This window comes from Ostrea edulis, chromosome 1 (assembly GCF_947568905.1).
Source record: "Ostrea edulis chromosome 1, xbOstEdul1.1, whole genome shotgun sequence".
NCBI classification, from domain to species: domain Eukaryota; kingdom Metazoa; phylum Mollusca; class Bivalvia; order Ostreida; family Ostreidae; genus Ostrea; species Ostrea edulis.
In genome coordinates, this window is record NC_079164.1 from 112,064,934 (window position 1) to 112,082,984 (window position 18,051).

The 18,051-nt window shown below is 33.6% G+C and overlaps 1 protein-coding gene across 1 annotated transcript in view; it reads left to right on the forward strand.

The window, feature by feature from the left end:
• Positions 1–18,051, forward strand: part of LOC130048696 (hemicentin-2-like) — a 169,074-nt gene that overhangs the window by 143,856 nt on the left and 7,167 nt on the right. The window contains exons 12-17 of the mRNA XM_056145717.1: positions 202–260; positions 3,646–3,667; positions 11,065–11,129; positions 11,224–11,242; positions 14,471–14,547; positions 16,353–16,410. Of these exons, the coding sequence (XP_056001692.1) occupies positions 202–260; positions 3,646–3,667; positions 11,065–11,129; positions 11,224–11,242; positions 14,471–14,547; positions 16,353–16,410 (300 nt within the window). The remainder of the gene's footprint in view (positions 1–201; positions 261–3,645; positions 3,668–11,064; positions 11,130–11,223; positions 11,243–14,470; positions 14,548–16,352; positions 16,411–18,051) is intronic.

Sequence of the window (18,051 nt, forward strand, 5' to 3'; positions counted from 1 at the left end):
ACTTAGCTGTCCATATGATTAATTGATTGATTGGTTGGGGTTTTACGCCGTTTTGGCAATAGTTCAGCCATTTGACGGCGGTACTGTCCATATGCATACTTATACTTAAACTATTGTTTGTAATGTACTGTCATGCTACGATGATAGCCAATCCCCACTTAAAGCGACGTTAACATGCTAATTCAGCCAATTGTATTATAGAGATGAAAATGTAAAAGCAGCTGAACTGTCTCAAGATGGATCTCAAATATCTTTAGCAGGTAAGTAATTGCATCCAGCTTAAGAATATTGATAACTTCTACATGCCTGTCGAGTCCAACATCCAATGCTAAATAGGTATAGGAAAAGCATTTTGAATGTTGATATCTTCCTTTTTTTCTTATTCGTGTAGGAATTTTATTTTCCGATGAACAGATAATTGATTCGGGTGGGTCTACTTCGATATTTTTTTATTCGTCGTAAACATTTTGATGATTATCATGCAACTAAAGCAAAGATTATCATAATTCCTAACATTATATATATCTGATCTATTCTATATAATTTACCTAACCTGATCCGAAGATTTGCATGTCAGGTTTCCTGATAAAAAAAAATGTGCATCTGTGTCTCTGTTAAATCTTCACAAAATTCTGTTAAATGAATACACCAGAGAATCCTAGACGACATTTGCAGAGGTTAGCCTTGTTCAATGACCGATGTCAATTTCAAGCAGTTTAATTGGTGGACCAGTAACCTCAAATTAGAGTTTTTTAGTTTAATTCTGGTCTAATTCGCTTTTTTATTCCCACTTTGCTCTATAGTAATAAATTACAATGTGTAGTGCAGTAGACCTAACCCCTTGAACTGACAGGTGAGCAACCTGCTCTGGTGTGCGATTCCTCAACAGTGAACGCTTTAATGACGTAGAAAAGTCACCATCATCCGTTGGCCAGATAGCACAGTTTTTGACGTATCTAATATTCTAAAGTCACGGTTTCATATATTGAACCTCCGTTATGTCCGATGGGATTATGGCCTATTTCAGTCAAGTATAGTCATATTTATGAATGAATATATAATGTGCCAGTATCCTCATGTCGTGTAGATCCATTTTAATTTGCACCATAAGCTTTAAAACCATTATAGGATTTAATATTTACATGGTAAAATGTATCTTCGCTGGTTAGCAATGCACCCCATGGGTCTTTTATGGAGCTAGTTTGTTTGGATCAAGTATAAGTGCAATTGCATAAGTCGTTTCATGCTCATTTCTAACATTATCTATCTCACCGGATCTGACAGCTCAAGTCAGCTCTTCTGACCACCCGTTGTCCGTCTCTCTGTCCGTTCAACTGTCTATAAATATTTCATATTTTCGACTTCTCAAGAATATTTGGTCCAATTTCAACCAAACTTGTCATAAAGCAACCCTTCGAAAGGGATTGAAGTTTATTTACACGAATGATTATGTTCACCTCAAAGGAGGAGATAATCTCAAAACTTCGGTGGGATCATTTGCAAATCTTCTCAAGAACCACTAGGCCAGAAAAGCTAGATTGACAGAAAAGTTTTCGGACATAGTGCAGATTTAACTTCGTTAAAACATTGACCCATGGGTGTACGTTGCAGCCAAACTAGGGGATCAAAGTTAAACATACAGGTATATAAATAAAATCTTTAAAAATCTTCTTCTCAAGAACCACTGAACCAGAAGAGTGGAACGTTATGATTTAGAGAATATTCAAGTTTAATGTTCAAATAATGGCCCCCAGGGGTAGGATGGGGCCACAATAGAAGATCAAAGTGTTCATGTAGATGCATAGCTACAATAGGGGATCAAATTTTTTACATGCGAATATGTAGGGGAACTCTGTAAAAATCGTCTCAAGAACCAACGGGCTGTAAGAGTGGAAATGGAAATGAGATATTCCTGATATAGAGCAGATTCGAATTTGTTCAGATCATGGCCCTCAAGGATAGGGTTTGGCACATTAGGGGATCAAATTTTTACATGCTGATATCTCGACAAATCTTCTTCTCTGGAACCACTGGCGCCTATTTAAATTAACCGTGACACAAATAATTCTTAGGTAAAGGAATCCACGTTTGTTCAAATGAAGAGCCATACCCCCTTGCAAGGGAAAATAATCACAAAAAATGCAAAACTATGATGTGTTTTAAAGAATATTCATCTCAAGAACCAATGGGCTAGAAAAGTTGATATTTACATGATAGTTTCCCGACAAACTGGAGATTCGAGTTTGTAAAAACCATACCCACTCGTGTTAGGGTGGGGCCAAATCAGAGGATGTCACTTTTTACATGTCAATATGAAAGGTCATACCCGTCTACAAAGGCATATGATAATGAATGAATTTGTAGTCAAGGTAAACAATTAAGTTTGATGATTAATGAATTTTTAATCGGTACCTTTGACACGTTATTTTCTGAACCAGGCTGCTTGTATAATGATGGTTTATTGATAGGAACTGCTGATTAGTTGAGCGGTGTGGCCCATGGGCCTCTTGTTATTCTATGATATAGTACGGGATTTGAATGGTATGATATATCTACATGGTATATTTCTCTTATATATTTTTTTATTTTTCTTTCATACAAACAAACAAACATTGAAGTCAATACCAATGACATTTGTTTTGAAACACTCTCTACGTCTGAACACTTTCAAAGAGTAAATACATACCGTACACATAAGAAGAACAGATCTAGTTAAGTGATAGATATATTTGGTATTTTATTTTGCAATCAACAAATGAAAATATATTGCTTAGCATAGAGAATAATACAATTAATGAATTTGTTATCAGTGTAGATTGATATAAGATGACATGCTGTGTTAAAGTATGCCATGCTATGATACTTTACGAATCACATTGTCTCCAGACGTGTTTCCAAATATCCATTTCATTAAAAGAGAAAAATGGTTTAAGTACATGTAACAAATAAAAGACACTACAGAGTCGTCCACTTCTGCTTCATACTTAGATATTTTATTGAAAGTAGACATTAACGGCAAACTGACAACTCAGCTGTATGACAAACAGGATGACTGCAGCTTTTCCATCGTCAACTTCCCATATTTATGTAGCAATATTCCATTATCACTTGTATATGGTGTTTATATCTCTCAATTGATTCGATATGCACGAGATTGTTCTGCGTATAGTCAGTTTTTAAATCGAGTGAAGCTACTGACAAACAAGTTGATGGTACAGGAGTTTCAACAGTCTCGATTAAAGTCAGCATTTCGCAAATCATATGGTCGTTATAAGGATCTAGTTCGTCAATACAACTTATCATTAGGGCAAATGCTGTCTGACGTGTTTTATACCGGTTGTTAAACCGTTCTTTGCACAATGATTTTGACTACGGATAACTCCGTTTACCTGATCAGGATATAGGGCTCACGGCGGGTGTGACTGGTCAACAGGGGATACTTGCTCATCCTAGGCACCTGATCCCACCTCTTGTGTGTTCAGGGATCCATGTTTGCCCGACTATCTATTTTGTATTGCTTATGGGAATTATGAGATTGATCACTGTTCGTTATATTCACCTTTCATTCGTATGATAAAATTCAGTAGAAGATTATTTTATACACACTTGCTGCTGTTTCATTGAATTGATATTTGTATTTTTCAGAGCAAAATATACAGGGAGAAAGGTAAATACAACTATGGGAAGGGAAGTGGTGATGTAATGCTTTGAGAATTTATTCATAGCTTTGAACATGAATGTAGTTAACATATACTTATTGCTGGAATATTTTCCATTTGTTTCTGAAAAAGGTTTTGCATTAAAACTGGCTTCAATTATTACTTATTTAGTCCATTTAATGCATGCTATTTATTTGTTGTGATGAAATTTTTAGTTGCTGATACTGATAATGCATGCGCCTAAACACATTCGGTCATTTATTTCCAGATACCATTGCTGAAAAAAAAGAAGTTAGAAATCAGTACAAATCTTATTGTTATTCAAATACATGGACTTATTTTCAACTAAATACGAAGAATTTATGTAAATTAAACTGTTGACACGCAACATACGTTTCGTTCAATTTTGCAATGCTCTAAATATGTCACAAGTACCCCCTCCCTCCAAAAAAGACACCCTCTCCTTTTCTCAGGCTCCTGATCTTATTTGCCTTGGAGCAAAATATCATACAATAGCTGGGCTCGTATAAATATTGATGAAAATACTTTGATTATCTACTTTCACATCTGAAAAGCACGTGCTGCGAAAATTATAGGATTGGTAAATAAATTACATATGCGTGTATACCGTAAGTACCTAATACACTCTTCTTAAAGTACATGACGTTGAAGGCCTGTTTATGTTCACAAGATAGCGGATAATGCATCCAAATCACGTGCTATCGCACTTTGTATAGAGCTACTTCGGGTACGTTATCAAGTTCGAACAGATTTTCGTAATGAAGAGGCTTCTAGTACAACTTTTGTTATTTTTTTTTTTAAATATCGACTATGCGGGCTAGATTTATAGCCATGTGAAAGCTAGCAAAATTTAAATTAGGTTGGTCTTAGGATGATTGTAAGATTATCACATTTTTAAAAACATTTTTGTCACGCAATCCTTTGCCTTTTTAGGCTTTTATATAGAAGAAATTCCACTTATAATGAAAAAGTTACCTGTAGGTGTTCAATAAGTTGACAATTGATGTCCATTATTTTTAAGAAAAAACAGATACTGTCCGTTCTTTAAAATAATGGACAGTAATTGTCAACTTATTGGACAGTGCCAGGAAAACCCACAGGGGTTTCGCCCTTTTGCGCCCGAACTCAGTGATACCATAAATACATATTTATGGTATCACTGAGTTCGGGCCCAAACGGGCTTAGCCCCTTTGGGTAAACCCAAAAACTTATTAGACATCTACAGGTAGGCTGAAAATAAAAGAGAGATAATACATGTACATTTGTCAAAGACATACAAATTGATTTGAATTTTAAATACCCTACAAGTAAGAATCATCACAGATATTGGAAAAATCACTGAAACACTTAAAAACGATATTTCCCCTTAGTAGAATCCTTTGCTCCAACTTTAAGATTCACAAAGTTTTAATGTCCATTGGCAATTATTATATCACATCAAAACTTAAATTTGAGAGACATATTTCCATGCTGTATTTGAATTTCGCTGGATCCAGAGGTACGGTACATTCCGACATTTCTTTACAACGCTTTTTTAAATGTTTTATTTGTTAACATATCCTAATTTTGAATTATCATTTTCGCTTTCATGAATAATTTCATTTCATTTCACGAGATGGGCGTATTGGGTTCTTTTGGCTGGCATTAATTATCTCCTAAACCAAATATTCAAAAACACAATGTTTTTCAGATGAAAATTTGGCTCCATAACCTTCTCACCCTCCTTATTTTTTTTATCATATAACACTCATTAACATAATATTCGCAGTACTTTCATTAAAATCATTTTGATTGTGCAATGAAAATGCTCTCCCTATCAAATGACGATATCTTCATATGACTTAGTAATACATCGGGAGTGAATATAAAACCTGCAGTACAAGATTACTTACCTGACATTGCTCAGTAAGTGAACAGTTGAAACAGACTTCTCGGCAATATTTGTTATATTGTCCGACTATTCAAAAATAGCTTTATTCATACTTACCATTGTCAGTGGGTTTACCTGAACCTGTCCACTTTTAGAACAAAATGTGTAATGTTTTAAGTAGGATATAAGCATCAAACTGTCCATTCTGTGAGAGAAAGAACTGATCTCGACCCTACAGGCCTCGATCAGTTCTTTCTCTCACAGAATAGACAGTGTTTGGCTTGTATCCTTTACTTAGATATAATTTTACAAATGAAAAACTATTATAACATTCATTTTCAAACGAAAGAGATGAACATTCTTTTGAAATCATCTTCATTCTAAAACATAGGAATAGGAAAAATTAGACTTGATTTGATTCCGGAAAATAACGAACATTTATACCAACAGACAAAGCTACGGTAGATTAGTTGGTAAAGTGGTCGCTTCCTGTGTAAAAGGTAGTCTTCGACAGATCTAGTTAATCAAACCGTGTGGTCGCTGCTTCTTCGCCAAACGCTTGCAGTTGGCATTGTCAATGCTAGTCGTCGGTCTTTCTAATGAGACATTAAAAGCTGAAATTCCCTTTCATGGTAACCGGTGGTATGATAAAGACTCCTCATTGCTAAATGGTTCAAAGTCTCCAACATGTTTCAGAATATGTGGCAGTTCACCTGAGGTTGGTGACGTTTTTAATGAGTGAAATATCAACAAATCAAACGCCTAAACTCGCTTGGACACATCTTGGCAACAGCACAACGCTGTTGTAGAAATGTTTAAAATTAATCAACATTATTTAGTTAAAATTAGCCAGTGTAAATTACTGTTAATGTTCAATTTTAGTGTCTATCATTAGTACCGTAAATGATTGTTACCAGTAAAATAGCCTGTATGTATTTTTTTGACCATGAGTGTAACATTTTTGAGAGAAAAGTATCATGTATGCAACGTTCATTTGTTATACACTTAATGCTGAGAATTGAAAAGTGTTAATTAGTAATTTGAAAAATCGCTACGATGAAACACAATCGTTGTCATCACTTGTTCTGTCCTCAGAATTTAATGCGTCTTTATGGCGAAGCTAACGCTTATATATATAGCAACACAAATTAAGGTTCCAGTGTATGACATCGGTCGTTAACTTTAACACGTGGTTTTTGAAACTTTGCTAGGATTAATCGTAAGACATATATCTTAGAACAAATCTTATGACACTCTTAGGACTATCTTATGACAATCTTAAATTGTAAGCCAAAGATGTCTTAGGATTGTTCTATTAAAATTGGAATTGGAATGGTCTTAGGATGGTCGTAAGATTATCATACTTTTTAATATCAATTTACGAATGAAGAAGTATTATAACATTCATTTTCAAACCAAAATGTGGGCATTTTTTAAAAATCATCTTTAGTTTAAAACATAGAAATGGGAATAAATTAGATTTGATTTAATTCCGGAAAATGACGAACATTTATATCAATTATTTTAAAAGATTAAATACATCTACAAAACCAAGCAGTCCACCAACTTCAATTGCAATTATTGGTATTATGAAAATAGTCAATTATATTATGATTTGTGAGGTGAAAATGAATAATTATTTAAGACTTTTTCCCTATGGAATATGAATTGAGAAGTAAGACAAACAATATTTTAAATTACAACAAATAAATTAAAATAAAGGTCCCAATATTGTTTGTTAATGTTAAAAGCTCAAGTGACTTATTGTAATCGTCATCTATCTCTCTGTTTGTCCGTCTGTCTGTCCGTAAACTTTTCACATTTCATTTTCTCCAGAACCACTGGGCCACTTTCAATCAAAGTTGGTACAAATCATTCATGGATGAAGGGGATTCAGTTTTGTTCAAATGAAGCGCAGTTGCGTTAAGTAGGGCCATAGAAATATGTCAGAGGAAAAAGCATTATAAACAGATCAATTTTTGACAAATTCTGTACACACAACATTTATATACAAAAAAAATGTGTATATATAATTAAGTGCATATTGAACTCCCATACATTTTTCACCAGACCGACAGTCTCTACATCAGCTGTATATCACGTGATCAAATATGAAGATAAAATCGAACCGTGTATGTATAAATCGTTCCATTGGCACGATATCCAGATATCAATGCAAGTTGAAGTTATGACTTCAAAACATATTAATTGCTTAATTTGAAAAGTGATGAGAGCAAGTTTATCGTGACTTGTAACATGTCGAATTTTTGCATTGAATATGCAAGATGCAGCGATTTTTGCATATACTAAGTTGAATCTAGTCTGAAAAACATGTTTTGTGTTGAAGCCACAACTTGCTCACCTAACTTTCCTTTTACACTGAAGTTCACATGTCACATAAATCAAACATCTTTCACTCAAAAACCTCGGGCTGTTGTGCCAATGATGAAATTTGTATGTAAGGAAATCCTGTTTATGCAAATGAGTTCATTGTGAAAGTCACTATATAGGTGCAGATTTAGGGGGGATATCAGGATCACAATATAATATGGATATTACTTTAGGATGTCTGTTATATAAAGAAGAAATTAAAAATATTTCAATATCAAAGAGAATTAATATAATCCATTTGACAGAAACTTTTACACGATTGCGGTTTATTGTTTGACAGCAGCGAAAACATATTTTGACATTTCTAACCGCAAAGGGAATGTAGATATATACGTCATGACCTTCATCGTGACGTATTTTTCGTTGTGACGCCATGTAATGTGTCAGTGCGGTAAAGTACATGTTTACAGCACTGGTATTTATGAGGAACGTCTGAACTCAGCGCGAGGGTCATGTCCCCTTCAATGGGAAAATAATCACGAAAATGCAAAAATAGGGTGAGGTCATCGAAAAATATTTTTCTCAAGAACCAATCGGCCAGAAATATTCAAGTCTACATGGCAGCTTTCTGACATAGTGCATATTCAAGTTTGTAAAAAAATTCGCCCGGAGCTAGGGTGGGACCACAATAGGGGATTAAAGTTTTACATGCGAATATATAGGGAACATCTTTTAAAATGTTTTCAAGAACTGCTGGGCCAGCTTCGGGACATAATGCAAATTCAAATTTGTAAATATCATAGCCCTCGAGGGTAGGGTGGGGCCACAATAGGGAATAAATGTTTCATATACCAGTATATACGGAAAATCTTTAAAAGTCAAAAGATTCACTTCTTTACATGAAAATTCCCTGACATAGTGCAGATTTAATTTTTTAAAATCATGGCCCGGGCATAGGATGGGCCCACAATAGTGGACAAAGTTTTACATCGGAATATTTAGGGAATATCTTCTCAAGAACGACTAGTCCAGGGAAGTTCAGATTTACACGAAAGTTTCCCCGATCTAGTGTAAATCAAACATTGTGAAAATCAGAGTCTCCAATGTTAAGATGGGCAACAATAGGAGATAACATTTTGCGTGAAAGTCTATAGGAAAAATCTTTTTAGAATCTTCTTTTCAAAAGCGACAAGGTTAGAAAAGTGGGACTTTACATGACAGATTCCTGACATAGAGTAGGTCCAAATTTCTTACAGTCATAGTATCTGTGGTAGGGTGGGCCACAATAGGGGATCAAGTATCATATGCTGTAATATAGAAAAAATATATAAATATTTTTCTTCAACAATTAAAGCTAGAACTGTCATATTTTGTATACTATATTCTGTATGGGAAGAAATTGTTTTTCCATGAGGTTTGACCTTTTGATATTGACCTAGTTGTTGGACCTACGTTTTAAATCTCTGACGTATTCAATATCTCCTGAACTATTCAAGCAGATCTTTACTTTTTGGTATATAGATTTCATTTCATACTAAGACCTTTTACCCTTTGACCTGAGAATTTGACTTGCTTTAAAGAAAGGTAACATATTAGATATTTTCAAAAATATTCAAGATAGGGCTTTCATCCTGTGTTTATAGATTTCTTTGACAAGATGCTTTGATACAATTGCATTTGATCTTTTGACATTGACCCATTTTCCAAAAATTCTGACCTAATCAATATCTTCTGAACTATTTGAGGTAAACCTTCCATACTTTGTATACGTATCATTAATGGCAAGACCCTGTTGTAGTTTGGTGTTTGACCTCGTGCCTCGACCTGGAAAGTTTGACCTACATTTGATTAAAAAGTCTGACCTATTCAATATATCCTGACCTATATGTATTTAAGATAGAGCGTTCATATTATGTGTATAGTTTTAAAAGTTCATTTGGTCAGATATCATATCATATCAAGATATATGACCTTGTGACTTTTTCTTAAATAGACCAGCAAGGTCATGCTAGTCATATTGGTGTTATATATGCTTGGGTCAAAATACGGGGCGGGGGGTCAACATTTTTCACAGGAAAAAAGATTGATAAATACCTTTTTAAAATCTCGACAGCTGAATAACGGCAGGGCCAAGATGACTCTAGTAAACGATATGGCTCACGGGCCACTTGTTTAATGATGTATGCTACCTCTTTCTACTATTTGTCTGTTTACAATTGAATAAAGACGCACATGATTGGAATGAACATTTATATTGTTATATTAAGGACTAGTAATGGGTAGTGGTTCAAAATTTAGCCCGGCAAACATTTATCCGTGCATTTCTTTACATATTCTATTACGACGGATATTATTAGCTCGTCTTTGCAATTGAAAGTACACAGCTGCCATATTTGTATTGGGGTGACGTTCTAGATTTTGCCTGTAACTTAGAACCATCCTCAATTTATCTAAACTTTTGTGACAATCTAAAGACCATCCTAAGATATGTTGCTTGACGTCCTAAGATTGAGTCCGATCTTAGAACGAATCCTTCTTTAGGACTCAATCGTAAACATGTCTTATGACTTAAACATGCCCTAAGACAATCCGAAGACATGTTTCAGTCCGGGCGACACATATTAACGTTTTTGTAGAAACAATTACAAATTGATCAGCATTATAAAGTTTAAAGTAGAACGATGTGTAGTGGTGTATACTAATTACATGCAATATTGCTTTTGTTACAATGGTGCTCAGCGAGTTACTTTTTATATTTACATACTCATGATAGGACGGGCATTAAAATAAACAATCATTTTTGCTTTACAAATTCTAACGGCACATTACAATTAAAATATATTTCTTACATTGTAGCGAACCAGGTTTATATCAGAATTGCTTTAGAATAGTTATTTCATAAGCTATTCAAAAACGGAATATATTGAAATTAACTCAATCAGCTTCAAGTCATCACCCATGTTTTGTTAACCAAAGACAAGAAATAATATATACTCGAAGTTTTGCTTGGTTTTGAAATCCAATAAGATGCAAAAGAAAGAGAAACTGCATTGATAATAAAATATTTTACTGAGGCAAAATCATATCACTTGTGAATGGTAATTTGAAGAGACCACATCTTGGTCTATGAACTTTGAGTATTTTGTTTGAATTATAAACATGATTTTTATCAATGTCCATCAGAAGTGTGTATGAAGAATTAAAAGAGCAGGAAACTGGAAATCAATACCAGGATCTCTCCACTAAAGGTTATGTATTGTTTTAATCTGGATTTGAAAACTTACATTTTATTATACTAATTTTGATAACAAGTGCTAAGATTTAATTATTTTCTTTATACAGGAAATCAAGAAAGTAAAACGTAAGATGAATACTCTCTCTCTCTCTCTCTCTCTCTCTCTCTCTCTCTCTCTCTCTCTCTCTCTCGTCCTCGTCCTATTTTGCGATTCAGCGTCATTCATCATACTTTCAACTTCCTCTCAAAAAATATATACCTTGTCAACGATAACCGAATTTAGTGTGTATAGTCTTCTGGGGAGAGGAAACAAAGACATTGTGAATGTTGTTTACTGTCCCTAGGACGTTATTGTTGAGGACAAGTTCTAATTTTGACTAGGGACGTTAATAAATATAAGTGAACTATTTGTTTTTTATTCAGTTTTATAATGAAGGAATATTAGAAGTTCATACTCTGCAAAAAAGGTCACTTATGACCAAATATCGCGTTAATACCCTAAATCAAATAAAGTAAAAAAATAATTTCCATTGGGTTATAATGCACAAGAAATATTAAATGTTTAACACAGATATTGCTCTGCTCAGACAGTGTGCAATGGTCTGCATAGGGTATGATTTGACAAATGTCAAACTCACTGGTACATTGCACCTATAAAAATAGAAAGAAATCGTTTAACTATGTAATACTGATAATATCCTTTATTTATAATGAATTGCACAATTAGTTATCCAAACAATGCTCTCCTGTCTTTAGCATATCTACATATCGAGAACATATATGATAAAAAATGAAACTATCACAGTTTAAATATATACAGATAAGATATACCCAAGACGAGACCATAAGCACATGCATATGAGTTACGTACCTATACTGGATTCCTAAACCACATACAAACCCTTACTAAAGATACATTGCTGGATCTAGTAAGTACACTACCAAGCCCCTATCGTTGCTCCTCACTAAAATATTAATAGCTGTGAAGGAGAAACTTCAAACTTACTGTGCCACTACATATGCCAGAAGTCGTGTAAATCCAATGTGGATTCTAAAAAAAATTGAAAGAACGTTTAGTAAACTTGAAATCGGAAAACTTTTCTCGAATGAGCACCATCAAAACGTCTGACTTTTCAACACTTTACATAACCATTCCTCATGATCAATTAAATACTAGACTTTGTAACCTCGTAGACAATTGCTTCTTCAACAAAAATGGAAATGTTAACAGCTGTGAAGGAGAAACTTCAAACTTACTGTGCGACTACATATGCCAGAAGTGGTGTTAATCAAATGTGGATTCTAAAAAATTCTAAAGAACTTTTAGTAAACTTGAAATCACAGAATTTTTCCCAAATCAATAGCAATAAAACCTATGACTTTTCAACACTATACACGACAATTCCTCACGATAAATTAAAGACTAGACTTTTTGACATCATAGACAGTTGCTTCTTCAACAAAAACGGAAAACGGAAATATTCATATCTAGTGATCAGTCATTCCAAAACTTACTTTGTTAAACACAACTCTGATGCCACGCACAAGTACTCTGAAGTTGAAATAAAAAATATGCTAGAGTTCCTCATTGACAATATCTTCGTGGTCTTTGGTGATCAGGTCTTCCAACAGTCTGTTGGAATTCTCATGGGCACGAATTGTGCTCCTTTGTTAGCTGACCTGTTTTTATATTCATATGAAGCAGAATTTATTCAAAAACTTCTACGTGAGAAGAAAAAATTTCTCGCTGTGACCTTCAATTCGACTTTTAGATATATCGATGACGTTTTGTCTATTAGCAATGATAGCTTTCATTCATATGTCGCTTTGATATATCCCTGCGAGCTCGAAATAAAGGACACCACAGAGTCGTCCACTTCTGCTTCATACTTAGATATATTATTGAAAGCAGACATTAACGGCAAACTAACAACTCACATATATGACAAACGGGATAATTTCTGCTCCTCCATTTTCAACTTCTCATATCTATGTAGCAATATTCCATTATCACCTGCATATGGTGTTTATATTTCTCAACTGATTCATACCGCAAGACCTTGTTCTGCGTATGGTCAGTTTTTATAGGGGTTTCATCAGTCTTATTTAAAGTCAGCATTTCGCAATTCGGTAGTAGTTTTAACGATACAACATACCATTGGGTTAAATACTGTCTGACGTGTTTCATACCGATTGTTAGACTGTTCATAGGATACTGATTTTGTCTACGGATTACTGTTTACCTGTTCACGATATAGGACCCACGGCCAATATTATCGGTCGACAGGCGATGTTTATTCCTCCTAGGCACTTGATCCCACCTCTGGTGTGTCCAGAAGTCCATGTTTCCCACCTATCTATTTTACATTGCTTATATGAGTCACGATATTGGTAACTGCTCATTATCATTGAGAATCAAAATAAGGTTTAAGATAGGCTGATTTAAAACATATGGTAGTTTTGCATTTTCTAATAAACTCTGGTGACCAGTTCCATTACATTGCTGCTGAAATGATAAAAGATCTTCTAAAATTTTCAAATAAAATAATTAGAGCTCGTTCTTATATCTCTTCTGTTTACCTCATCCACAAGTCTAAATATATTTTGAAACCCTGGAGTTATGTGATGTAAAACTTTAAAAACAAGAACAATGTTTCGATACATAAAATAGTTAAACAAAAGCATCCACCTCAAATTTGATGATATACAAGAAGTTGACACTGGATAAGGTACTTTGATGTAAAAACTGATCCTTGCGGTTCCCTTTTGTAATTTAAAAAGCCTATCAATATTGTCTTGTTTATGTCATATTGTACAATAGTTAAAATTAGGAAAAACTATCGTATTGTAAATTTTGAGTATTGCTTCCTTTGACTTAAATGTACCCAATCTCTTTAAAACACCAAGTTTCTGACTATTTGTTTTACACAAGGCATCTATGTGGTAAGACCACGTAAAACATTCATCGATGTAAACACCTAAACGTTTGACACATTTGGCATTTTCAAAACTGATTGTCACCTGGTTTTTATGCATCAATTCCTTAGAATTTAAAAGGCCGTATCACATCTAGATATTTGTATCAGAAACATCTTGAGTGCTATCATCTGCATGTCATGATGCAGGTCATGGGGTGAGGAGACATCGAAATATATCATGAAACACTGTTTTTTTTATAACCAGGCAGCATGTCTTGGCCCTGAAGAAAAATCATTTGACCTAATGAAGGGTCTTGGACAAAGAATAGAGATATATCTCAAACTGATCAGTGCAGGAACAGTACTAGTACTGATCCTCACTTTTGCCGTTTGGTTGCTTGAAACACTAAACTATTCATATGACATCAATTTATAGGCAAACTTATGAGAGCATACAAGGACCCAGTGCTGACAATAAATACGAAGAACTTTCAACGGTTTCTAAAAGACAAGGTAAGTCCAATTATATATAGGAATTCTTGTGTTACTGTTTAACCACTGCTCAATGTTGTTGGGTATTAACGGTAACTGCAATTTACGACATCACGATGCATATCACATACCTACTATGATTTCATGAAAAAATATGTTTATAATGCTGTTCATTAATATTGACACGTGTCATTTATGGGAACATCCGACGTAAAGGATAAATCCCAAGTGTCCAGGTCCCATATTTACTAAAGTTCGTAGACGTAAATGTAAAGTAAATCTAGACGTTTACATGTGGGACGGTATTCACTAACAGTCGTAGACGTGGATTTACGTCAGAAATAAGTGTAACTCTACGTGCGCTATACTAGTACACATAAGCTGATCTTAACTTTAAGAATAAACAAAGCAAATGGCGACTTGTCATTTTTATCGATAATTTCTTGCGTAAAGACCTCACAACCCCTCTAGATGCATATAAGCTGGTTAGTAATGCACAAATTAATTGTATTTATCCAGATTATCAATTTCTTTGAGATCATCTGCAATTGTGTGACAATTCTCAAAATTTTGAGCCCGATCTAATTTACATTGTGGCGCATCTCAGTCCGATTTTAAATCAAACATCTCACTTCGCTCGATATACGAACAGTCGCTGCGTGCCACCACGCAGCGACTGTCCGTATATCTGGCAAAGTGAGAGGTTTGATTTTAAATCAGAATCGGCGGATCTAACCTTGCCTTTAGAAATAATTGCGAAGAATTTTATTTTAGTCATGCAGGATATTAAAAAAAGAAGAAGAATATTTGCCATTTATCTTATTATATAGGGTAGATCTAGCATCTTTCAGGGAAATACATTTTTTAAATTTTCCAAACATGGTGGAATTAATGTATATATATATATATATGCAATCAACCATGCAATGTTTTAGATTTGAAAAGAAGAGAGTCACAGTGTGTACAAGAATATATGTGATCGACAGCTATAGAAAAACTATTTCTACTGGATTTATAGGTGATCTTTACTTTGTGGTCATAAGCAAATACTGGTAGTCCAAATAACTATTTGTTACATTGTAACTTACACAAGAAGGAAATGAGCCTCCAAATAAATATTTCTTTAAAGCTATGCATTTCATTCTAAGAATACAATTTGGTGAAATTTGTTTCAGAGAGCAATTGTGATGCCTACTAGTGTAGTCATGTGCAGACTTTCAATCTTTCAGAGTGCCATTTCGTATTAACTATAATCCTACATGAGTCAAACCTTCATTGATAATGCATTTATGAATCCCTCTACCATTCACGATTTGTATGTAATTGACCTTTATATGTGATCAGCTAGGTAAAAATATTTGCAGTATATATTACCAAACTCCAAGGATGATGCCTTCAACATACATATTTTTTGTTGTTGAAGCCCCCCCCCCCCTTACAAAAATCTCATTGATAAAACTTCATTCTGAAGGCTTCTCACATTAATCCGACATATGTACTAATGCCCCTCTTTACAAATTTTATCCCACTAGTCAACATTGTTGACAACTATTTAAGACTTATTTATATTGTCATATTTTAATATAAAGATGTTAAAATCATTCTAGAAATGAAAGTAATACATATAGATGTCAATATCAATAACAACATGAAAATTCATCTAAAAATTTATCTATTTAACAAATATAATTACATGTACATAATTGTATGCATAACAATGCATGTACTTAATTTCTTAAATATGTATTGTAACAAATTTTATTTTACTGTCAAATGTCCATATGATATAAATGAATAAATAAATATATATGATGATATTAATGTAGCAGATGAACCATCAGCATGGATTGGTCAGTGGATAGAGTACCAGACTACGGGTCATGGGTTAGATTCTCAATCCTACCATATATTTTTGAATCATTCCTCTGCTCGTCCTTTCACACTATCATGGCAATAGAAGATTAGATTTCTCGGTTTCGTTAAAGATTTTTTAGGATTACAGCATTGTACCCATAGACCTTAAAAAATAATAGTGTTACATTGATTTAAACAACTGTCATTAGACTGCAATCAAATTTCATAAGGCTTGAGAAATACATGCAACATAATTGTTATTTAAATAAACTGTAAAATTGTGATAATACTGATTTTATTGTATATTTATCTACACCATATCTGGGAAGATATCAGCAAGTATCACCTACAATTTCTAGTTTTAATGATGTATAACCCAAGAGCCCATAACAAGAAAAAGATTTCAAATGACCCCAATGTCAACTTTAGTATTTCTTCATTACCCATTCTCGATTGTAATGAAATTGGCTTCTTTCCAAAACATAAATAAATACTCTTTAACCAAGAATGGTAAGTTTCAATTAAAGACATACACGTTTCTAAATAAAAAATACTTTGTCGTGACATTTCAGGCACAATTCACTTGCAGTCTATTTTGTTTCTACAAAATTCTCAGGTTTTATTTAGTCTACAGTTAACATATTTTGATAGTTCTTGGTTGTGGCAAGTAAAATTGTAAAAATAGCTGATATGTACTGCAGTAGGCTATATAAATGGGATTTTCCTGTAACAAAGAAGGTGAGAAAAATCTTTAGAACAATTGAATATCGAACCTGGTACCTGTACATTACTAGTTAGGTAATCTAACCACTGAGCTACTCGGGCTGACATATAATGCATAGTAGTACTACACTATAAATTTAAAGGGGTATATTTGCTGTGAAAGTGATGGCAACAATTTTTATCTCTCAAAATATCCCAATGGCAAATGAATATGTATTACTGACTGATAAAAATATTTCGTTTGTAAAAGAAAAAACAAAAACAAGAGAAACCTAATAAAACTACATTTGATAACCGCTTTTAGTGTAAAGAAATATATTAAGAAAAATTATTGGCTTGCAAGATAATGTTTATTTAATCACCAAAATTATATATTCATTTGCTTGCTTTGAGATTAAAAGGTGTTTGAAATAACTGAATACTTGTGTTATTACTGAAATATATAATATAGAACAATTTTTATTGAATTAAAATTTTGTTGACAACATTACAGCTAATGTTCCTTTAAAATTATTTTGGAAATCATGCAAGCATTCTTCATATCGAGGAGATAAAAAATAATTTCAGAGAAACATAGTGTATGTTCTTAGATTGGCTAAATTTTTATTCGCCAAAAAGGTGAAGAGATGCTAGACAGACAGGTACAAAACATGCAAGATAGACAAACTTTGATCATAAAAACTCATAAATTTATGTTCTTAAGTCTTTGTCTAAGGTTTTAATCATCAATGTATTAAGAAAATCATTACATGTACCATAATTGATTTTGATTTTTTAAAACTTTGTAAGTACAGAAATGATTGTATGTACAAACTGGATATTCTTACATAATATATATGTACTGTACATCCTGCATCCCAATCATGACCCTGAGAAATCATGGAAAAACTTTCAGGAGAGAACATGAAGAAAAATGCATCTTAATCAAGGAATGCTGCTGTTTGTTGG